The following is a 23,918-nucleotide window of genomic DNA, read 5'->3' as shown; positions in this document are numbered from 1 at the left end:
GTTATGTTCAATCCAAGAGTTGTTGCCCTTTAACTCCCAATTTAAAAACCAATGCATGCTGCCTAACCAGATGGTGGTGCAGTGGATAGAGCTTCGGACTGGGATGCCGAGGACCCAGGTACGAGACCCCAAGGGTGTCAGCTTGAGCTCGGGCTCATCTGGTTTGAGCAAAAGCTCACCAGCTTGGACCCAAGGTCACTGGCTTGAGCCAGGGGTTATTTGGTCTGCTGAAGGCCCATGGTCAAGGCACATATGAGAAAGCAATCAATGAACAGTTAAGGTGTCGCAATGCTTAACGAGAAACTAATGATTCATGCTTCTCATCTCTCCGTTCCTGTCTGTCCCAGTCTATCCCTCTGACTCTCTCTCTGTCTCTGTTAAAAAAAAAACAAACACAGAAAACCAATGCATGCCATTAACAAAAAGAAATTAGAATTGCATAAAAACTAGAGCATGCACCCAAAATAACGGATTTCAGATTTGGAATCAGCAATGCAGAAATATATAGAAACAGTTCTAAAACCTCTTGCAACAGAAAATGGAAAAAAAAAAATTGTTCCCCAGTGAATTTTCAGAGTCTTAGGTGTAAAATACTTTACACACATTTCAGGAGGGTTATTTGTAGTTGTTTTATTTTTAAGCCAATAAATTGAATAACATACGTAGTGTTCTGCAACTTCAACTTCATTTCATAGTATTTTTTTTTTTTTTTTGTATTTTTCTGAAGCTGGAAACAGGGAGAGACAGTCAGACAGACTCCTGCATGCGCCCCACCGGGATCCACCCGGCACGCCCACCAGGGGACAGCGCTCTGCCCACCAGGGGGCGATGCTCTGCCCCTCCGGGGCGTCGGGGCGTTGCTCTGCCACGACCAGAGCCACTCCAGCGCCTGGGGCAGAGGCCAAGGAGCCATCCCCAGTGCCTGGGCCATCTCCACTCCAATGGAGCCTTGGCTGCAGGAGGGGAAGAGAGAGACAGAGAGGAGGGGGGGGGGGGGGTGGAGAAGCAAATGGGCACTTCTCCTGTGTCCCTGGCCGGGAATCGAACCCGGGTCCCCTGCATGCCAGGCCGACGCTCTACTGCTGAGCCAACTGGCCAGGGCCCATAGTAATTCTTTATGTCTGGATGCAGCTTGTTGTCTTCATTAATCATTTCCATGGCTATATAGGAATCTGTGGATTTTTTTTTTCACTGTAACAGTGCTGTAGTAAATGTCCTTGTACATCATCAGGCACATATTTGCTTAGCAGGGACTGTTAGAACTGCTAATTGTTAGGTCAGAGGAAACTTGAAACTGTCAAATTGCTTTCCATAAAAATTCAGTTTTTATTGCTACCAACACTGTTGAGATTGTGTTTATTTTAGTTTATTGCTAACACTGAAAATTATTCGCCTGACTTGTGGTGGCGCAGTGGATAAAGCTTCAACCTGGAACTCTGAGGTTGCTGGTTCGAAACCCTGGGCTTGCCTGGTCAAGGCACATATGGGAGTTGATGCTTCCTGCTCTCCTCCCCTTCTTCTAAAATGAATAAAGTCTTTAAAAAATTACAAAAAAAAAAAGAAAGAAAATTATTCATCCTTTACTTTTTTGTTATTTTGGGGAAAATACCTAATTCCTAGTTCCTGGATTTTTAAGGATGGAGCATCTGCATAGCTTTCATGCAGCCTTCGGGTTTCTTTGAATTGGCTGTTCATGTGTTTTGCCTCTTATATTTTTAAGCTTCTTGATTTGTACGAGTTACTTGTTCGGGACTCTAGTCCTTGCTTATGTATTGCAGATATTTTCTTCCTGTCATCTAGGTCCTAGTCTATATTATGGTGGGTATCTTTAATTATGTAAACAGTTTAGTTTTTATGAGATTTTTTTTTTTTTTTTTTTTAGTTTTTAATGGCTCTGGGTTTTGCTTAGGGCTTTTCTACAAAATTTAAAATATATTTATAAGTATATTTTGTTTTCTCATAATATTTGTTTTGTTATTTTTATATTTGACTATTTAATCATCTGGAATTGATCTTTGTATATGATATAAGATGGAGAATGGCTTTTTTTTTACGCCCAAATAGACTCCTTGACACCATTTATTAGCTAGGTTGTCATATTGCCCATTCATTTAAAATGCCAACTTTATGATGAACTGAACTGTGAGAATGTAATATAGTCAGTTGTGGGTATGGTATCTCAATTTCTAGTCTGTCTTTTCAGACATCTCATGGTCTATACCGTAAAGGATGTTAATTTTCATTATATCATCAACAAATAATGTTTTTTGTGTGTTTTGGTATGCTCCTAGGCCCTGAGAATACAAAGATTACAAAGTAAGACATGGTCTCTTCCATCCAGTTGCTCACAGTTTAAATCACAAACAGATGTAATACACCAAGTTTTGTGAAAAGCATGGTGGGGCAAAGTATATCTTTTCAAAAAATGTTTGAAGAGGTTACAAGGCTTTCTATCAAATGTGAAATTGGTGAAGGGCTAGATGCACTTTAATGAACATGTGTATCTTTTTATGGGAGTTTGTATGGGAATGTTTACTAAACATTACTACTATAATTGATCATTAATAATCTGATTAACATGCTTATAATTTTATTAACTAAAACTTATTGCCTACAGCAAACATGTCTGACAAAGAACTAAAGAAGCTACGTAATAAACAAAGAAGAGCTCAAAAGAAAGCCCAGATAGAAGAAGAGAAAAAAAATGCAGAAAAAGAAAAGCAGCAGAGGAATCAGAAAAAGAAGAAGGATGATGATGACGAGGAAATTGGAGGTCCAAAAGAAGAACTTATCCCGGAGAAATTAGCCAAGGTAATTGATAGTAGTGTTCGCACAATTGAGTGAACTTTCATCACCAGCTATTGTCATGTTATATTATCTTATTCAACCAGTGTAATTATCGACTTTAGAACGAAAAATTTTAATTTTTGTCTTCTTAGTTTTTCTTGATGATGTTTAAGATGTGAAATAACGATCCTGATCCAGAGTAGGAGTATGGTGTAGTAGGAAGTTTTGGCTTTTGAGTCATTCTGATCTGGGTTTACGTATCAGCTCTTACACTTCGCTATGTGTCTTGGACACTGTGTCTAACCTCTCTGATGTTTTTCTCATCTATAAAATGGGACTAGAAAAAATCCTTACTAGCAGAGATGTTAAGAGGTAGAGAAAATGTATATGTAAATAATGTAGTGTTTATTATAAGTGGTAACATGCATGTTTTTATATCTAGGCAAGTTTTTTATATAGAGGCTCCTTTGTTAAGTGAGTTCTATGTGTGTGTCTTTTACTTACCCATGTTTCTAGTTGACAATATTTTTTTATTGGATTTTGCTATATAAACCTAATATCTTAAGCTGAAACCAAGATAAGGTATTGTCACATGAACCATTTTTATTAATAGTACACCTATGCAGTTTCTCTTCTGGCCCTTAACATCCTTCTCCTCCATGTAAAAATGATTGCATAATTTATCATGTTAATTCAATATAATTATAAGGACATTGTCCTAGGGTTCAATTTTAGTCTTACTAGTAACTAAAGATTCAAAAATCACTGAATACTTTATAACTAAGGAAAATTATAATACCTAACAAATAGTGGAAAGTGGTTTAGAATTATACCGGAGAGGATGGATGGTAATATCTCATAGCTTGTTGTCATTTAAGAACCATAGAGAAATCTAGCATGGATTTCACAAGGATATATTGACATCTTTTCAGATGTATATTTTCTGGGAACAAAGATACTACCTTTTTATTATTTTGGGGAGTTTTTTGGAAGAATATAAAAGGAAGTGAGCAGGCACAGGAAATGGACAGGACATTTTAGGCATTAGGGAGAGTTGCAGTTATTCAGGGCTGATGTCAGCTGAAGGGACCTTCCATCTTTATACCTCAGCTTTCTTCATTAGCACTCCACTACTGTAACTACCTGCCTGCCTCATTCTTCTTTCTGCTTGCTTTCTCTCTACCAGGGCTTTCCTTAATGACTTTTTGGGAGGCGGCACATAACTCTTCTTCATGTCTTGCATTATAGTTCTTAATGGAGAGAATCTGTTTGAACTGAGTACCCCCCAGAGCAGAGTTCTATACCAGGCCTCCTATAGACTATTGAGTTTTCCTTGTGTCAGGACTGTAATTGCTGCTTTAGGGCCAAATATAAGTTGTAGTGTGGTCTTCAAAGCTAGAGGGTTGTAGAGTCTCAGGACAAAATAATGCTGACAGAAAGCGCTTTATTTGGAAGAAGCCTAGTGGCAGGCACCCAGTTTCATGGACTGCTCTTCAATGTACACTGTTCTTGTCAGGCACGCAACACTCTTCATAGGATAACTGCCTCCAGATGCCCCCCATCTGATAGTGTCTACATTTACCCATATCCTTAATGTGATAGCAGTGCCAAATAATATCAGGCCATCAGAACCAGAGGGGGCATTATAGGTCACTTTAAAAGCTGCCTGCCAAGCCTGAGCCTATACTCTCTACTTGGATTTTTATGACCCTATATTTCAGCATTCTTCCATGTGGTAAATGGTAAGTTTAGTGTCTCCAGTTCAGGATAATATATATGACACAAATAAAAGCATTACTAGCTTAGCAGTTCCAGTGAAGGAGGAGGAGAGGAGAATAGGAAGAGGTTTAGTTATTGAGTTTAATACTCAGGTATTAGAGGATGAAATAGGAAGTCTTGGTGGATGCTGTGTTTCTCCCACTTCCCACAAGGCAGTAGTTGGTGTCTCTGGTTCCCTCCTGCGCCGCCCTCTGGTGACCCTGCTTGCCTCCACTCAGTGTTCGCCTCCACCAGGTTTCTCCTCCCTGTGGTGTGTGCGCACATGAGGATAGTGCTTCTTCAGTATTCTGCCTGTATAGGGTTTGATAGTTTTAAACTTTATGTTGTTGTGCTCAGAGTGTAGGGAGATATATTCCTACACAGCACATTTTAGGATTAGATGTCAGGTTAGTTTATAAATTAATATGCTTAAAGCTGCCCTTGTGAATGTCTGATATTGCTCATCAGTACAGTTCCATCCCACATTTATTTAAGTAAGTTTGAATCTTCATGACTGGATGTGTGGTATGTTTTTTTGAGAGACAGAAGAGTGCATAATGCTGGCAAGTCCATCATTACTTCACTCAGTGAGTGTCAGACCCTGAGTATGTCGGATCCCTAACTGTCGGATCCCAGTTAGCATAATGCTTGAATTGCTTCAACTTCCCTATGTTCCTTGTGTCCATATTTTAATAGCTGCCTTTTCTAAGACCCTCGTTTCAGTCTAGACCCTAAAGAAAAGCTTAATATAGATGGTGGCACTTGCAGTTCCCAGTTCTTTACCTTTCCTGGTAGACGTTTCTCCACTAGATACCATAAATTCCATCTCAGTAGGGCTTACAGTGCTGGGAATAAGTAAAATACTGACAAATGTGTGAGGAAGGACCGTTTCCTCTGCCTCGTGGTGTCTACAGCTGTGAGAGTAGCAGTGCCATTTACTGATTTCTGGTTTAGAGCATGTATCCTTCAGAATAATGTCAGCTGCTTTACACACTAGTACAAGGGAAATCCCATAGATAACACTTCATTGCTTCACTTTTTTCTTTAAATGCTGTGAAATAATTTTCTTGGCCAGTCAGTGTTACTGTGTATAGCCAGTCTACAATTACTGTACTGGCAGGTGCACGCTGGGAGATAGGGCAGATCCATATTCCATTGAAGATAAATTGTTACTGCCTCTATGATGAGAGAAGACAAATACAGAACCCAGATGTTCAGTGCCCTTCTGGTAGATAAAGGTGTTGTTCTCTACCCCCACCCCAGTCTACAGAGAGCTGACTTATCTCAGTGCTCCATTTAGGTTATAACAGTAGCAAAATTATATACTAAACATTATACCTGCCCAGTAATGATAATAAGTATGTAGTGACATAATATGATTACTAAAAGATGATAGAGACAGAGTTCTATACAGATAAATCTTTTCAAATGCCATCTCACCATTAATATGACATTTGAACAATATGGATTTTTATAGAATTAGTAGTGGAACAAAGCAAAACAGAATGGATATTGTACTTATTTTTAAATTTTTTGAATGTATTGATTTTTGGAGAGAGAGGAAGGGGGAGAAGGAGAGAGAGAGAGACATGTATCAATTTGTTGTTCCACTTATTCCTGCTGTCATCAGTTGCTTCTTATATGTGCCCTTTCTGGGGATCAAACCGAATTAAAAAAAAAAAAAGACATTCACTCATTCTGTAATGTCCTATACAGTTTTCTTCTTGCTCCTCTTATTCTATTTCACATCTCCCCTCTGTCTCTCCCCACCTCGCCCCTCACCTTCACCCCCTTCCCTTTGGCTATCTTACCTATTTCTCACTTCCTTTCTCTGGGTCTCTTGTATCTTCTTCCTTACTTGTGGGATAGTTTCTATCTAGGGATAATGTAATGTCTATGGTTAAAAGCCGGTGAAGAGTTCTAGAGTTCAAAAGTCTCCCTTCTCTAGATTATGGAAATTTAAAATATGACAGTGTTAATTTCTGAGTGATGGGTAAGTGATTTTTTTAAGTGTTTAATAGTGAGAGTAAAAACACATCCCCCCAAAATCTTGGTTCCATTTGTATAATATCTTTTATTTTTGTTAGGTTGAAACTCCATTGGAAGAAGCTATTAAATTTTTAACACCGTTGAAGAACTTGGTGAAGAACAAGATAGAAACTCATCTTTTTGCCTTTGAGATTTACTTTAGGAAAGGTAGGCAATTAGGGTATAGTGGCCCTGATAACACTGATCACTGTATTTCTTACAGAGTCTCCCACCTCCAGTAGCTTCACCACTGTAGGATTTTTTGGAAAATGCCAATTCAGCTTTCTCACAGAAATGCCTGCTATGCACAGAATGTCGTGGAGAAGTACAATGATACCATTATTTCTTCTAGGACATTAAAGTCAACCATAGGTGTACATATATAACTAGGATTAGTGTCAGATACAATAACTACTATGTGTGTGGATAAAATTAGTTAATACAAGTGGAGCTTAGAATAGTGTCTGGTACACAGTAAGCGTTAATAAAGGTTAGCTATTTATTAGCTACTGTTAAAAATAGAGAAGATGTGATGTTTGAGGTGTATGTATCTTGTAGGATGAATCATTTCTAAAAGAAAAAATGCATAGAATGGAAAAGGCTTTGTTAAGAAAACACAAGCATGTGTAAATAATGTTGAGGTTGGCTGTATTGCCTGAGCCAGGTAAACTGTAAATGAGGGGTCTTGGCTATATTGTACGTACTAAGATTTTATAGTATTCGGTTTGTGTAATATAAGTGGGTCATTGAAAAAAAGTTTATCATTAATGTAATTTATATTTATAACTTATTAAAGTTATAATTTATCATTGATATAATTATAATATAAGTTTATTAATAGTATATGCATAATATAAATATTGAAGGGAAGAAAAAAACTGGTTAGTAAGATCTGATAGAAGGTTGTCTCTACAGTGTATAACTGTCTTAAAAGAAATTGGGAAAACAAGGTACCTTTATAGAGTATCCATTAAAAATCATGTTCATCAAAAGTAATTTATAATGTGAGGGAGAGGTTACCCTATAACATTGTTTGAAAATAGGACACAAAACTAGAGCTCAATTTTCATTTTAATAAGATATTTAGATGGGTATGTAAAAAGAAAGGTAGCCAGGAAAAAATAAATCAAAAGGTAACAGATTATCTCTTGGTGGAATTTGAATAAAATATTTTCTACTATATTTGCTATCTTCCACAGTAATTGTGTTGTAATTTAATAAGTTTAATAAATAGTCCGGTAATTTTATACTTCTAATAGTTAACGACAATTCCCCTTTTAAGCAAATACTCTCAAGTCAGTCCCAAAGTATAAAGTACTAAAGCTGTTCTGCTTACAGTGAGGAAGGGCAGTGTAACTCCATTCAGTGGGCGTTGGCTGTGCTCTGACCTGTGCAGCTGTCAGCATGGGCAGTCCGCTGCAGTGAAGTGGTGTGGCTTGTGACAAAGGGCATGGCAGGGCTTTTAGTTTTCTAAGTGTTGAGGGTAAGGGAAAAGAAAATGTCAGAGAAGCCTGCAGTTTGAATTTCAGTATTTGGAGGATGGTACCAAATTGGAGAAGTCTTGACAAAGAGTCTTAGATAATAAAAGTGCAGTGAGTGTTCTGGTGCATATTTCCATTCAGCAGCGGGAAGCGCTGCTGAAGCGTGGGGCATGGGAGATGTGAGTGGGGGCGGCTTAGGGACAGGTTAGAACATCACTGACAACTCGGACTTTCAAGGGGAAAGAAGAGCCAGGAATTGACAGGAGATGAACAGTCCGATGGGAGGCAAACCATTTCACACATCAAAAAACACAAGAAAGGAGATAGTTTAAGCATATAAACAATGAAGTTTTCTAAGTAGTGAGGAAAATTCCTTTATTCTGATTCAAGGAGGCTAGGAAATGAAATGGCTTCAGATTTGTTTCTTTGTTTATATGGCATTAGTTCAAATATTGTGGTATGTGATCTAAATATTTTACAATTCATAAAACCTTTTTTATTCTTAAAGAACATTGTGTGGAAAATAGTAGCTGATGTTGCTGATCTGAGGAAATCATTTGCCTTGGTTGTATGTTTTGTAGTTCAGATGTGCTTGACTCAAGTTTTTCTATTTGTAAGGTCTCAGTCCTCCAAAGGAGGGCATCTTATTTCATTAAATGGTAAAAATATATCTTACTTTTTCTTTTTATAGAAAAGTTTCTTTTGATGCTACAATCAGTAAAGAGGGCATTTGCTATTGATTCTAGTCATCCCTGGCTTCATGAGTGTATGATCCGACTCTTTAGTACTGGTATGTTTTGTTTTTCATTTAAGTATTTCATTACAATAGCTGATAGTAATTGTGTACATGATCTTTGAAAGTTTATCATAAACTCAGTCATTTTAAAGATGATGTGTATTAAATCAACTGAGGAAAAAAGCAGGGTTTTTGTCTTTGTGTTGGAGGTCTTTATTTTTTAAGGCTAGAAATGTTACCTAATCTTGACATAGACTTGTTCAGTCTAAAATCATCTTTATTCCTATTTGTAAAAAGTTACATGTAAGCCTGACCAGGTGGTGGCACAGTGGATAGAGCGTCGGACTGGGATGCGGAAGGACCCAGGTTCGAGACCCCGAGCTCACCAGCTTGAGCGCGGGCTCATCTGGCTTGAGCAAAGAGCTCACCAGCTTGGACCCAAGGTCGCTGGCTCCAGCAGGGGGTTACTCGGTCTGCTGAAGGCCCATGGTCAAGGCACATGTGAGAAAGCAATCAATGAACAACTAAGAAGTCGCAACACGCAACAAGAAACTGATGATTGATGCTTCTCATCTCTCTCCGTTCCTGTCTGTCTGTCCCTGTCTATCTCTGCCTCTGTAAAAAACAAAAACAAAACAAAACAAAAAGTTACATGTAAGTTGAAGTTTTAGTATGTTAAAACTTCTTAGTAAATTTTTCTAAAATTGAAGAATCTCTTTGAAATTGACTGTTTATTTCCTTATTTATCTGTCTTTAGTACAAATCTTTGAGTCATAAAATTTTCGTTGTTAAATATAGGTTTAAAAGAACTTAAAAACAATCATTGTACTATTCAGACATAATGTATTCAGCCCATACATTAGTTTTTTTCTGTTTTTTTTTGTGTTTTTTTTTTACTGAGAGTTAGAGGGATAGATAGGGACAGACAGACAGGAATGGAGAGAGATGAGAAGCATCAATCATTCGTTTTTCGTTGTGACACCTTAGTTCATTGATTGCTTTCTCATATGTGCCTTGACCGTGGGTCTTCAGCAGACCGAGTAACCCCTTGCTCAAGCCAGCGACCTTGGGTCCAAGCTGGTGAGCTTTGCTCAAACCAGATGAGCCCGTGCTCAAGCTGGCGACCTCAGGGTCTCGAACCTGGGTCCTCCGCATCCCAGTCCGATGTTCTATCCACTGTACCACCTCCTGGTTAGGCCACACATTAGTTTTAATGTGAAGTAGAACTACAGAATTCTAGAGAATGAAAGGTAGAATTTTATGCTAATTGTCTCATTTTATAATTGAGAAATGTGGGATCATTAAAGATTAAATTAGTTATTCAAGGTAATATAATTAATAATGAAGCAGGCTTGAGAGCCCAGGTTTTCATATTGTTCTTTCTACTACAAGAACTTTAAATTGCTCTGTCTAGTTGGCTCAGTCGATAGAATGTCGACCCAGCATGCAGACGTCCTGGGTTCAATCCCCAGTCAGGGCACACAGGAGAAGTGACCATCTGCTTTTCTTCCCCTCCTTCTCCCTCTACTCTCTCTCTTCTCTTCTCTCAGCCAGTGTCTCGATTGGTTCAAGTGTCGGCCCCAGACGAGGGTTGCCGGGTGGATTCCAGTTGGGGCACATGCAGGAATCTGTCTATCTCCCCTCCTCCCACTTTAAAAAGAGAAAAAAAGAGCTTTAGATTTAGATAAAGTACTCCTGTAATCAAATAGTGTTGTTGTTTTGCTTTTTAGGTGACTGGAGAAAGAGGAATAGAATTTTTAATAGAACAACCTGCAGAATTTAGAAATACTATTAAATTAGCTCATTGCTAAATACTCAGGCCCATGTGAATCCATACATTTTATAAACATGCTGCAATTAACAGTCATTGTTTTAAAAAATTGTCCCAGTTAAGAACATTGTTTTGTCTTCTAAGGAAAAGTAAAGCCTTATTTAAATTATATTTATGCATGTCAAAGAAATATCTGTTAGAGAAACTGAATCATAGAAATTTTTTTCTCAGTCTTTTTAAATTCAGAAAGTAATAAATAATGTAACCACATTATACAGATTTGAAGAAGGAATTGATTATTTAGAGAGAATAAAGATTCTTTTTAGTCTTTTGTATTAAAACAAATTTTGATATATTAAAAAATTAAGGCTAGAAAATAGTTTTAAGTTCATTCTCAGGATGAAATGCACATAAACTATTTCTAAAGTAACATACACACTTTGTTTTTGTATGATTAATTCTTTCCTGAAAGGTAGTAAAGTAATACATAAATGCCAAGGTGTTAAAGACTTTTCTTTGAAATATGAATTAGAAGTGGCATTTCTAAATTTATTTGCTTGTAATGCATGTGTGGATTGATGAACATATGAATATTTTCTTGCAACAGTTTCAAAAAATTAAAATGCATGTTAGCTATTCCCATTTCTTCAGGTATTCAGCTCACATTGTCAGAAAGAGATTTACAAAGATTCCTTATTTTGACTAAATTTAAGTAATGAAAGCGGTGATAGTTCATATTGATGAAGATGCACTGTGTCTTTAAAAAGCCTTCAGGAAGTTGGGTAGATTGCTTAATAGCTTTGTTAAGAACAGGTGTTGTACTTAAACAGAAACACAAAATTGGGGCATTTTTGTTATTCCCAATAACAAAAATTCTTTTAAACCAAGTTGAAAGTACAACCACAGTGATGGTAAAACTAAATTCTTTAACAAGTAGCTGGCTTATTTGAACCACCAGTTCTGTGGAATGGTAGATGAAATGCTGTTTAACCAACAAAGGGTGTATCAGTCATTCAGTAACTAATCATGTGTAGAATATCTTACTTGGATATGTACTACTCAAGAGTTCAGTGTTTTTTAAAGTTAGGGTAGTGATACATTGTTGAGACAATGAAAGAAAAATAGTGGGTCATTACCAGCATTTGAAAACCAAAAATAAAAAGAATAGAAAATACCAGCAAGCATTACACAAAGTACGGAGTAGTATTCTGTGAAATTTTAGCTTCACATAATTTATGTATATAGAATACATATTCATCAGAGTACAAATACTGGTTGTAGGCAAAGATTGAAAGCCACCACCATACTTCCTAACCAAAGAAAAATGTACTTACGTTTTTAATGTGACAAAAATAGTAATGATAATTTATTATCTGTTATATAATTAGCTCTTTTAAATTTAGACTTTCCTGACTGATCCTTCTAGTGGAAATCACCTCAATTTTATAGATTAAAAAATAGGTTCAGAGAGATTATGATTTGTCCAATCCTAGATTCATACCCAGGTCTGTCTGGCTCAAAGTTCAGGCTGTATACCAAAATAATACAGGCATACCTTGTTTTCTTGTGGTTTGCTTTGTTGTACTTTGCAAATACTGTGTTTCTTGAAATTGAAGGTTTGTGTCAACCCTGCGTTGAGCAAGTCTGTTGGCACCATTTTTTCAACAGGCTCAGATGATGGTTAGCATTTTTTAGCAATAAAATATTTTTTAACTAAGGTGTGTGTGTATAATTTTTTTTAGACCTAATGCTATTGCACACTTAATATACTACAATGTAGTTAGTGTAAATGTAATTTTAATATGTACTAAGAAACCAAAAAGTCATATGATTTGCTTTATTGTGACCTTCACTTTATTGCGGTGGTCTTGAACTGAACTTGTAGTATCTCTGAGGTGTGACTGCAATGAAACAAAGCTTAACTAGGATACCGTCCAGAGAGCAGGGGTCAGCTTTCTATTCCTGTATCCCAAGGCCTCGGAATAGGACGGCTGCAGTATCATTGCAGGAAAGTACTTTGGTAGTCCTTTGGAGTTATTATATAATGACAGCTCAGTTCACATAGCCCCTGAAAATTAAGGTCAGTGAAGTCGCCATGTTTTCGTATAACCTCAATAAGTTTGTAATGCTTTACTGAGTATAGAAGAAAATGGAGATGGTGCAACAAATTCTGTTGTCTTCAGCACTACTATTTGCTGTGACATTATTTACCAGGTAGGTGCTATCAAATCCCTGCTTTGCAGACTTTCCTTGAAGTTGATGGGAGCAACACCTATGAGTTTATAAGGCTGTGGAGCTACATCTTTTCTCATGTACTTTGTTTTCTGTTCTTTTCTGGAAATCATTTGTCAATGAAATGTCTTTGAGTGCCTTTAGAAAGTCATTCGATTACTCCGACACATTTAAAATTAAATTCTTTAAATGTACATAGGTAAGCTCTTTAAATGTTAAATTATTAGTAGACTTGTCTAGTATTTGTATATAATTGCTTTGTCTCATTGACTTCATCAAGTAGATACTTTTTTAACTCCTACAAACTTTATCAGACTTTTTGACTGCTAATAGTTTGTTTTTAATTTGTTCAGCAGTGTGTGAAAGTAAAGATTTACATGATACAGTTAGGACAGTATTAAAACAAGAAATGAATCGTCTTTTTGGAGCAACAAATCCAAAGAATTTTAATGAGACTTTCCTGAAAAGGAATTCTGATTCATTGCCACACAGATTATCAGGTAATCACTTGATCTTTGTCCTAGCCACAGCTTTATTTTTTGTGTTAATGGATCAATGATAATGATGCTACACAGTTTTTACATTGTAAGAGGCAGTGTGTATATGTCACATTTTAATCCATGGAAACAGGCAGCTTAAATACGCTTTCTCTACGATTTTAAATTTCTTAGGCAAAATTATTACTATGAATCAAGGTCAGTAGTCTCTTCTGGTTCATCATAGGCATTGTCAAGAAGCAGTTATAATTGAATTCAGCTGTGTATTACATACAATGAAAGAGGAGCTTTCTCTTTCTCTCATCAGTGTGTTCTTAAAATTCACTTGGATGTGACTATCATCTTCCATTTGTCATGTCTATGGAAGATAGCAAACTTGACCATGCTAAACACCTGAAACCATCTCACAGGCAAGGGTCATGTTGCAGAGTATGCTGGTAAAGCTTAGATATGAGGAGATCGCATGGGTGGTGCTGTTAGAGGACCTGGCTAAGAAACCCAGCCACTGTGGAGAGTGAATTCAGATTTTTGGCTCATACTGTCAAGGTTGGGTATTCCCCTAACCCCATATTATGCTCATTTTAGAAAGAAAGCTGTCCATGATCTTGCCACACAAAGACATGTATTAGAGTATTTGCATTTCAACCCTGGCCAGTTGGCTGAGTGGTAGAGTGTTGGCCCAGTGTATTGATGTCCCAGGTTTGACTCTCAGTCAGGGCACACAGGAGAGGCGCCCATCTGCTTTACCACCCTGCTTCCTCTTGCTTCTTTCTCTCTTCCCCCTCCTGTACATGGCTCGTTTGGAGCAAGTTGACCTCAGGCTCTGAGGATGGCTCCATGGCCTCCGCCTCAGGTGCTAAAAAGAGCTCAGTTGCTGAGCCACAGAGCAACATCCCAGATGGCAGAGCATCGCCCCCTAGTGGGCTTGCTGGGTGGATCTCAGTTGGGGCGCATGTGGAAGTCTGTCTCTCTGCCTCCCCTTCTCTCACTGGAAGAAAGAAAAAGAATATTTGCATTTCTTCATAGTCTCTCTGACCTTAATCATTCTCCTCCTTTAGAAAGTTAGGCTATATCTAATCTATGCTCTCAGAATTAAAAAAAAAAAATAACAGTGTTTCATATTTTTCTAATAAAGAGCCACACTGTGTGCACATATACATTGCATTATATTTTAATAGATTAAGGACAAGATGCTGGTTTTACCTTGAAATAAAACAAACTTTATTTTTCCTTCTCATCTAGCTGCCAAAACAGTATATTATTTAGATCCTTCTAGTCAGAAACGAGCTATAGAGTTGGCAACAACACTTGACGAATCCCTCAGTAACAGAAACCTCCAGGTAAAGAGTTCTTCATAACCTCTCTGTATGAGTACCTGACGACTTTTTGTTCTCTTTTTCATCAAGAGAACAATTGTCACAAATAATATTTGTTGTTATTTATGCATACTGTTCTTCAAACCATTATGAAGTTGTGCCAGAAACTTAAATTTATTTAGGATTATGTGTTTGTGCACACGTGCATAGTTGAGTACTTGGCATTTAATAACTAGTTTTACATTTGTTACAATAATTTTTAAGAACTGTGTTTTAGTAAAATACATACATTTCACGATTAATTTTGGACTTCACATCTTACATTTCTGAGCAAGCATTGGTCTTAATGAAGATTCTGACATTTAAGATTTATTTATCATGTGCTGAATTTAAATAGTCATTTATAGCTTATAATATATATCACAAGGTTATGTAGAGTGAAAGATGATATAGGAATATTGTAAAATATGTATTGTAGTTTGGACTAAAAAACAAAGGACAGCTACCCTGTTTGAGGATCAACAGATAAAAAAGCATTTGCTGAAAGAGTGTTAAATATTCTCCTTTAATAGCAAGTGAAAATAATATCTATAAGGAAAAAATTAGACTTGCTGGTTCCTAATGAATGAATGCAGTGTTTAGATCAGAACCTTTTGTGGAATATTATGTATCTGGAAACTACATAGTGTTTTCATCCAAAGATGAAGAAAGAAAACATGAGTAATGCAAGTCAACATGAATAGTTTAGAAATATAAGAAGCAGACATATTTAGAGGTTTGTTGAAAGAATTACCAGTTTTCATGATCAGGGTTTTTTTTTTTGCATAGATTCCCTTTGTGTTTGAGACTGTTTCCTGCGTAGTTATTGGATGTCCTTAAGGTTCTCTTTAGTTTGAATACAAGGTTGAAAAAACTTGTTTGATTTTGCCAACTGGCTCTTAGCCTCCAAAAAGATGAAAAGGCTTGAGTGTAGTCATTGAAAAGTCATTGAGTGCAGGCATGCAGATTTTGATAGGGCCAGGCTCAGCTGACTCGAGCTTGTCGCCTGGGATCCAGCACTGGGTGAAAGTGGCGTCTCTTTAAATATAGCACCCTGTACACCTTGCTTGCCCAACCTGAGTCTTGGCCCTGCTTAAACACTCATCCTTTGTAGAAGCCCTGCAATTCTGAAGAAACTAACTCCAGTGGACTGTATATGTAGGAAGAAGTGGTTTTGTTGATCTTAAATATTGTACATTGGCCTCTTATTTCAGAAATCTGTTGATAACAACATGTCAAAGTCACAGTAAAAACTTTTCTTTTGGACAAGCTGTCTATAACATGACCTTTTTTCTCTCTCTAGACATGTATGGAGGTATTAGAAGCCTTGTGTGATGGTAGCCTAGGAGACTGTAAAGAAGCTGCTGAAGTTTATAGAGCAAATTGTCATAAGCTTTTCCCTTACGCTTTGGCTTTCATGCCTCCTGGATATGAAGAGGATATGAAGATCACAGTTAATGGAGATAGTTCTGCAGAAACTGAAGAACTGGCCAATGAAATCTGAACATCCTTAAACAAGCAAATGGAATGACTTTGGACCATATCTAGTGTATAATATTTTTGTCACGCACCTGCTGCATTGCTCTGACTTACACAGAATGAGAAGAGTAAATGTTCTTGCCTTCAAATAGTGTTTTACGTTTTTTATCCTGCTGAAAAGTATATATAAAATATCTAACATATTACAGGATATAGGTTCAGTTTCTTAAAAAATAAAAAGCTGCTAAAATTGAGGGGTTAAAAAAGATACCTGTCCTCTTCCTACCTACCCACCCATGTTTTTAAACTAATTTATATAAAATCTGGAGGCTGTTACAGCTAACAAAGCAGGTGTGTGGCAGAAATATTACTTTAAATTTGTCTTGTGAGATTTTATTATATCTCCGACAGCATAAATGCTGTTTTAGCACTGGATTCTTTCACTGAGCACAAAGAGTTGTTGGGGCTTTAGCGTCTGACTGGTTTCGTTGCGGGGTTGATTCTGGCCATAGGAAGTATGCAATGTGAATCACTATTTACAGAGAAACCTACAACAGATGCTTGATGTTGTAGACGCTGGACATGTAGATACCAAGCAGAATTCTAAGAAACCTGGAGGGTGTTCAATACGCTCATGTTTCCAAAATTCACTGTACATGATCAGTTTGGCGTTCTTGTACCACAGTTTTTAACTGAAGGAACCAGTTGGAACAATCTCAATTTTAACTAAAACTTGAAGAACTAAAATAACAATGCAAACCTTTCCGCATTGTTTTGGCCAAACTTGTTAAAACTGTAATGCAAGAACCAGATGCACTGTGACGAGGCACCAACTAATTAGCGAGCATGAATTTTTTCACCCCGCGTGAAAAGAACCCTACCGTGGCTTGAAGTTAAAGAGCAGAACTCCTGACTACCATTCTATGACTGATCAAGAGACTAATAGTAAAAACCTCAGCAGGCCTTGTTAACGATATGCAGAAAAAGTGCTGCAGCTTAGATACCTCTGGAATTTTTCCACAGTGTCACAGGTTTGTAATACTTGAAGCCCTACATTTCTAAGAATATATTTCTTGCTCAGTTGTTTCAGGCAAGCCCAAGACTTTGTAATTTTTAAAGGGCCCAAGATTTTTTTTTTTTCAATAACAGACCAGCTTCTTTTTCTTGCAGTTACAGATGTAATTTCCTTTTTGTTGTCAAACATGAGGTACCAAATATGATGCAATAAATTGTTTTGAAAAACAGTTGTGTGAATATTTCAACTAATCTGTGTTGGGCTTCTGTGGAAACACACAGGTGGAAACAGAGGTGCAGGCCAGAGGCGATGTAGGATGCTGACAGGCTAGTGCAGACGGGAGCTCTGGAGAAGGGTCAGTGCGGGGTCAGGGAGACCGCAGTGCCAGGGGAGGGCCGCTCCGCCAGGAGGCCTCCCTGAGGCCTAGGATGACTGCAGGTACTATGAATGTCATTTGTAATTCATAATTTGAAAGGAAAACGGAACTGCTATTTAAAAAAATTTTTTTTCCTATTGATTTGAGAGAGAGTGGGAGAGAGAAGCATCAACTTGTTTCACTTAGTTGTTCCATTTAGTTGTGTGCTCATTGATTGCTTCTTGTATGTGCCCTGACCAGAGGTCAAACCTGGAACCTCTGGCGTGCTGGATCAACGCTTCATCTACTGAGCCACCAGGCCAGGGTAGAACTGCTATTTTGATTGAGAAAATGAGCCTTAAAATGTTAAACCTATACTCTTAAGAACTAGCCTCCAGATCAAGGTTCTCACTGTATTTGCTAAGATTAAAATGAATCAGTTGTTTACATAATTGACCTTTTTGTGGTATTTTTATGGAAAGTATATTCTAAAGGGGATTTTCGGGAGACCTGATCCTTTTGCTGATTGGACAGTTGTGCTAGTACATTCCTGCATTCCACATCCCAGACTAACAATTCAGTGATGTAAAGAAGAGTGCAAACTGGATCCAGTGCTTTGTTTTGTTAACTGGCCCTGTCTCAGGATCATCGTAACAAATGGCAAAAAACCCAACGTTGTTTTTCAACTTCTCCCATGAGTGGTGACTGAAGTCCTTCCTATCGGGAAAGAACACTAGTGCTGCCTCTGCCACGAATGAGGTGTTGGAGGCGGCACCAGCCATATGATAGGGGCGTATGTGTGAATCATGTCTAAACTCTACTGTATATTGAAATGAAATCATACATTTGTCTTGACAATGTTCAAATGATGTAGACTGTCTTAGAATGAATATTCATAAGTGCTTAGAACTCGATGCGGATGCCACCGTGAGGAGCTAAATTCCTAACATACTGTATTCCAACCCAATTTTACTGGAACGATTGAATAAATATTTTATTTTCTTTCAGGTTTATTTGATAGTGGATACATTGTCTGGTGTCAGGGGACCTTCACAGGTCCATTTTATGTCCAGACATCACCCCTAAAACATTGTACTGTACTATATTGTCCTGAGTAGTATCAAATGGGTCATCTCACATTTGCCTCATTCACTCTATTCCAAATGATACTGTGGGGGAAAAACAGGGTTAGAAAAACAAGTGGAAAAACAATGCAGTGATGTTGTAATCTAAACAAGTGCCTTATGTTTATTGCTAAGAACTGGTGTTATCAACCCTTTTGAAAAGAAAGGGTCCCTTGACCTGTATTAACATAGGAAAGTAAAGTTCTTTTTGTTTTTCTTCATATTTACTACTCTTGTCATTTCTCATTTAAAAATTAAAATCTGAGTAGGTGAGTTTACTTAACTTTTAATTTAGGTAGTTGAATGGTACATTTTCAGCATTTTTCTGTATTTATTATACACAAGAATAAAGTATGATCTTTGATAGCACGACAAAGCGTCGTCCTGACACCAGCTGGTAGCTTCGCGGGTTTGAGCAGGCTCTCATCCTGCACAATGCTGTTTGTCCGCCAGGGTGCGCTGCTGTCACCTCTGCGATGGAAGTTGGTCTTGAGACCAGGGAAGGGGCTCTATCTAGGTTCAGGCAGGTTGTGATCAATTCAGGGAAGTTTCTCTTCACAGTTACTGGGGATATTTTAGTTGCCATGTGTAGCATCTGTTTAGAAAAATGTAATAGGTGAAGTGTTGGATTTTCTTACAAGCTACGTATATACTTGTCTTAGTAATTACCAGCCTTTAATTTTGATATGACTCGAGAATTCCAAGAAAAACTGGCTTTTTAGATGGAAGGCAGTCATCTTGTTCCGGCTGCGCTCCGCTTCTGTAAGTTACAGACAGGGTTCCTTGGTAACCATCCTGCTGGCATCTAAACCACACCGACTCCACTGCCAAAACAAAGTCCGTTGAAATGGCTGGCTGTATTGCCCCAGAGTGAACAGAAACCTTAACTTTTTTTCTAAAAACCCAGATTATTTATCTATTTATTTAGTATTTTTCTGAAGTGAGAAGGGAGGGGTGGCAGAGAGACAGATTCCCACATGTGCCCCACCTGGATCTACCCGGCATGCCCACCAGGGGGCGATGCTCTGCCCATCTGGGTGTTGCTCTGTTGCAACCAGAGCCATTCTAGTGCCTGAGGCGGAGACCATGGAGTCATCCTCAGTTCCAGGGGCCAACTTTGCTCCAGTGGAGCCTTGGCTGCGGGAGAAGAAGAGAAAGAAAGGAGAGGGGGAAGGGTGGAGAAGCAGATGGGCGCTTATCCTGTATGCCCTGACCAGGAGTCAAACCTGGACTTCCACACACAGGTCTGATGCTCTACTGCTGAGCCAACTGCCAGGGCCAGAAGATTTTGATGGTTGGAAATCTCAGAACTTGTAGCAATGAAACATTTTGGGAAAGGTTCTTGATTGAATTGCAATTTCACCTTGCAGTTATGTGACCTAGGAGATGAATGTAGAAATAAAAGTGTTGGTAGTGTGCAGGCGCTTCTGGAGAGAAGAGTGCTCTTACAGTGGTGACGCAGAAGAGTGTGACATACTCTGATTAACAGCCTGTATCACACTGCTACCTCCACGGAGGGACATCCTCCTTCAGGACACAGCAAAGGGCAGAAGGAAAGGGAGCAGTATATTGTTGAAAGTGCCGCCTGACCAGGCGATGGCGCAGAGGATAGAACGTTCGACTGGGATGCGGAGGACCCAGGTTCGAGACCCCGAGCTCGCCAGCTTGAGCACGGGCTCATCTGGTTTGAGCAAAACTCACCAGCTTGAGCCCAAGGTCGCTGGCTCAAGCAAGGGGTGACTCGGTCTGCTGAAGGCCCACAGTCAAGGCACATATGAGAAAGCAATCAATGAACAACTAAGGTGTCCCAATGAAACACTAATGATTGATGCTTCTCATCTCTCTTTATTCCTGTCTGTCTGTTCCTATCTATCCCTCTCTCTGACTCTGTCTCTGAAAAACAAACAAACAAAAACAAAAAAAATAGTCTTTTGCCTGACCTGTAGTGGCACAGTGGATAAAGCGTTGACCTGGAAATGCTGAGGTCGCTGGTTCGAAACCCTGGGCTTGTCAGGTCAAGGCACATATGGGAGTTGATGCTTCCAGCTCCTCCCCTCCTCTCCTCTGTCTCTCCTCTCTCTTTCTCTCTCTCTCTCTCCCTCCCTCCCTCCCTCCCTCCCTCCCTCTCCAAGAAAAAAAGAATAAATAAATAAAAATTAAAAAAAAAAAAGTGCCTAAAGGTTTCCAGCCTCTAGCTTGGGTCGGGAACATTTTTGGCTGAGAGAGCCATGAACACCACATATTTTAAAATGTAATTCTGTGAGAGCCATACAACGACCCGTGTATGTTACGTGTTATCCAATAAAAATTTGGTGTTGTGCCAGAGGACAGCTGTGATTGGCTCCAGCCACCCGCAACCATGAACATGAGCGGTAGGAAAAGAATGGATTGTAATACATGAGAATGTTTTATATTTTTAACGTTATTATATTTTTATTAAAGATTTGTCTGCAAGCCAGATATAGCCATCAAAAGAACCACATCTGGTTCACAAACCATAGGTTCCTGACCCCTGCTCTAGGTTTACCCAGTAGCCTCTGAAATGATGCCACGTTGGGACTGTAGTAAGAAAAGGAAAAAAATAATGGAATTACTTAAATTAGAACTTGACTAAATTGTCTACTGTAGACAAGCGTGGCACCCTAATCTTCAGTGCTCTTTACAGAGTTCTGGGTGCCGAAAACAACATGGACTTTGTTTCACGCTGTTTCACAGCTGCCTGTAGCATGAGTAGAGTTGATGCATGGCACTCTAACAAGATTAATGTACATGAGTAGAGTTGATGCATGGCACTCTAACAAGATTAATGTACTTTTTGCATTTTTAAAAAATCAGGCTTTTTTTCAAGTGTGAGTCTTTTTTTTTTTTTTTTTCCTCTTTTTTTTTTTTTTTTACAGAGGCAGAGATAGACAGGGACAGACAGACAGGAACAGAGAGAGATGAGAAGCATCAATCATCAGTTTCTCGTTGTGCGTTGCGACTTCTTAGTTGTTCATTGATTGCTTTCTCACATGTGCCTTGACCGTGGGCCTTCAGCAGACCGAGTAACCCCTTGCTGGAGCCAGCGACCTTGGGTCCAAGCTGGCGAGCTCTTTTGCTCAAGCCAGATGAGCCCGCGCGGGACCTCGGAGTTTCGAACCTGGGTACTTCCGCATCCCAGTCCGACGCTCTATCCACTGCGCCACCGCCTGGTCAGGCCAAGTGTGAGTCTTTGTCTTTTTTTTTTTTTTTAATTTTTATTCACTTTAGAGAGGAGAGAGTGAGAGAGAAAGAGAGGGAAAGGGGGGAGGAGCAAGAAGCATCAACTCCCATATGTGCCTTGACCAGGAAAGTGCAGGGTTTTGAACCAGCAACCTCAGCGTTCCAGGTTGACGCTTTATCCACTGCGCCACCACAGGTCAGGCCAGGCTTTTTTTCTTAAGAGTCTTATTTCATACAAGCAGTATAATTCTTCCTAATTGAAAACAAATTGGTGGTAATGAGTAATGATGAAAATTCTTAAATCTGTTATACAAAGATTTCTGCTGATGCTGATCTTCAACTTGGCCTCAATAATACAAATTATCTTCTCCTTTAGAAACAGCATAGGAATGAAGAGATTTTTCAAATATGTTCAGGATCCCACGGTTTGCTTTGAGCCACTAATTTGCCAAATTACCTGTGCTTTGTGTAACAAGAAGCCTCTCCGTACCAGTATATGGCTACCTTTCCAATCAACCATCGTTTCCTAACATTGGGCTTTTATAAACTTGACACTAGTTGACTTTGCTCTGTAAGTTTATTGGGTCCATTGTCTAGTGCTTGATGTCTTGCTGCAAGTGGGACTGGAATTGGGTTTTCTAAAGTATTCTTCCAAAACTCTCTGGTGTTTCTTCATTAATAATGAATAACTAAATTAGCTACCACCTCTCATCTTTCTTGTGAACTACTTTTTTGCCTTCAGGTAGTCATACTTCTGGTGGATTGCTTTAAAAATGAAAAGGGGGCCATTTAAAGAAGTAGATAATAACAGAGCTGTCTTCCATAGTTCTGAACTATGGAGAACTAAATACTAATTTTCCCTTTATTAACAGTAAAAATTCACTATGCATTAACAATTCTATTAGAAGTATTCACAAATATACTGAGCTAGCATTGTTATAGTGTTTACATTATTTGCTCAGATGTTCATTGAAAAGGACTGAAGAATAAGCCAACTGCTTCACTTGTAATTTTTTTATATTTAAAAATTTTATTTCAAGAGCCTACTTGTTATTTCAAGCATTCAATTTCACATTTTTCTGAGAAATGTCTAATTACAATATGAAGTTAAATGATTAATGCTTTGTTTCAGGCTCATGTAAATCCATTTCAATGTGATGTATGAAATCTCTAGGATTTACACTGGGAACATATTTTAGTATAAAGGTATAGTGACTAGGAAAATACATAATGGATATTCAAATCCTTGTTAAATTTGCTGTAAATATTAATACTGCTCTACAGATTGTAGAAAATAGCAATAAAGTACTATTAACTTTCAGGTCACCTGCAAAGGCTCACAAATTTTTATCCCTTACCTGTTGATTTCAAGTATTCCCATTCATCTTCCCCTTGTCCCTCTCTGTTGGTCTTTAGGAATTTACCCAAAATATCAGACTCATTATATTTCTGTTGAATGGGTTTCTCCCATCTAATTTTTTGTGGGGCGTTTTCCCCATAGTTAGGAATAGTTGTGACAGGCCTTGTAGGAGGCAGGTGACTGGAAGACCACGTGTTCGGATCTGGTATTTTTGTCAATTTTGGGTCTATATGTGATACTTTTTAAAGTAAAAAATTTAATTTCCTATTGAAAAAGTGAGTGGAAAAAAATTCTGGAAAATGATACTTAGCTTTTTATACTTTTCCAAAATGTCAAGATTCTTTTTACTGGTTTATCGAGAATGAGATGAAAAGCAGGAGGAGAGGGGATCAGTATCTGTCACCTAACTTTTCAGGAGGAAAAGAGGGTCCAATAATGTCTAAAACATTTTTTACCCTTCGATTTCCAAAGTGCCCACATGTGGGTATTACTTCCCTTTTTTTTACAGATGCGCATAGGTTTCTCAGAGTATTAAATGACTTGATAAATAGTACCCAGCTAGTGGTAGAGAGCCAGGTCAAAGAACCCTGGGTATCTCCCTGGGTTGCTGCTCCATTATCAGCTGGGTGTTCAGGGTCACAGAACTTTGATGTTAGAGCAGGAACTTGAACCCAGGGTTTTTGTTTCAAGGCAGACTACATACACTACTACACTTTGTTCCTGGATCCCGTTGTTCTGC

General features: G+C 38.3%; 1 protein-coding gene across 2 annotated transcripts in view; it reads left to right on the top strand.

Moving 5' to 3' along the window:
- Positions 1–18,507, top strand: part of NAA15 (N-alpha-acetyltransferase 15, NatA auxiliary subunit) — a 70,253-nt gene extending 51,746 nt beyond the window's left edge. Inside the window, exons 15-20 of one of the 2 annotated variants that reach the window (XM_066233067.1) lie at positions 2,618–2,811; positions 6,633–6,741; positions 8,746–8,844; positions 13,150–13,293; positions 14,533–14,630; positions 15,949–18,507. In XM_066233067.1, coding sequence (XP_066089164.1) covers positions 2,618–2,811; positions 6,633–6,741; positions 8,746–8,844; positions 13,150–13,293; positions 14,533–14,630; positions 15,949–16,149 — 845 coding nt within the window. In that variant the 3' untranslated portion in view covers positions 16,150–18,507. Of the gene's footprint in view, positions 1–2,617; positions 2,812–6,632; positions 6,742–8,745; positions 8,845–13,146; positions 13,294–14,532; positions 14,631–15,948 lie in introns of both variants that reach the window. The other variant, XM_066233064.1, reaches the window with a different exon arrangement.
- Positions 18,508–23,918: the final 5,411 nt, after the last annotated feature.

Source organism: Saccopteryx bilineata, chromosome 1 (genome assembly GCF_036850765.1).
Source record: "Saccopteryx bilineata isolate mSacBil1 chromosome 1, mSacBil1_pri_phased_curated, whole genome shotgun sequence".
Taxonomy (NCBI): domain Eukaryota; kingdom Metazoa; phylum Chordata; class Mammalia; order Chiroptera; family Emballonuridae; genus Saccopteryx; species Saccopteryx bilineata.
The sequence above is the reverse complement of the archived record's forward strand: the minus strand, read 5'-3'. Positions and strand labels throughout refer to the sequence as shown.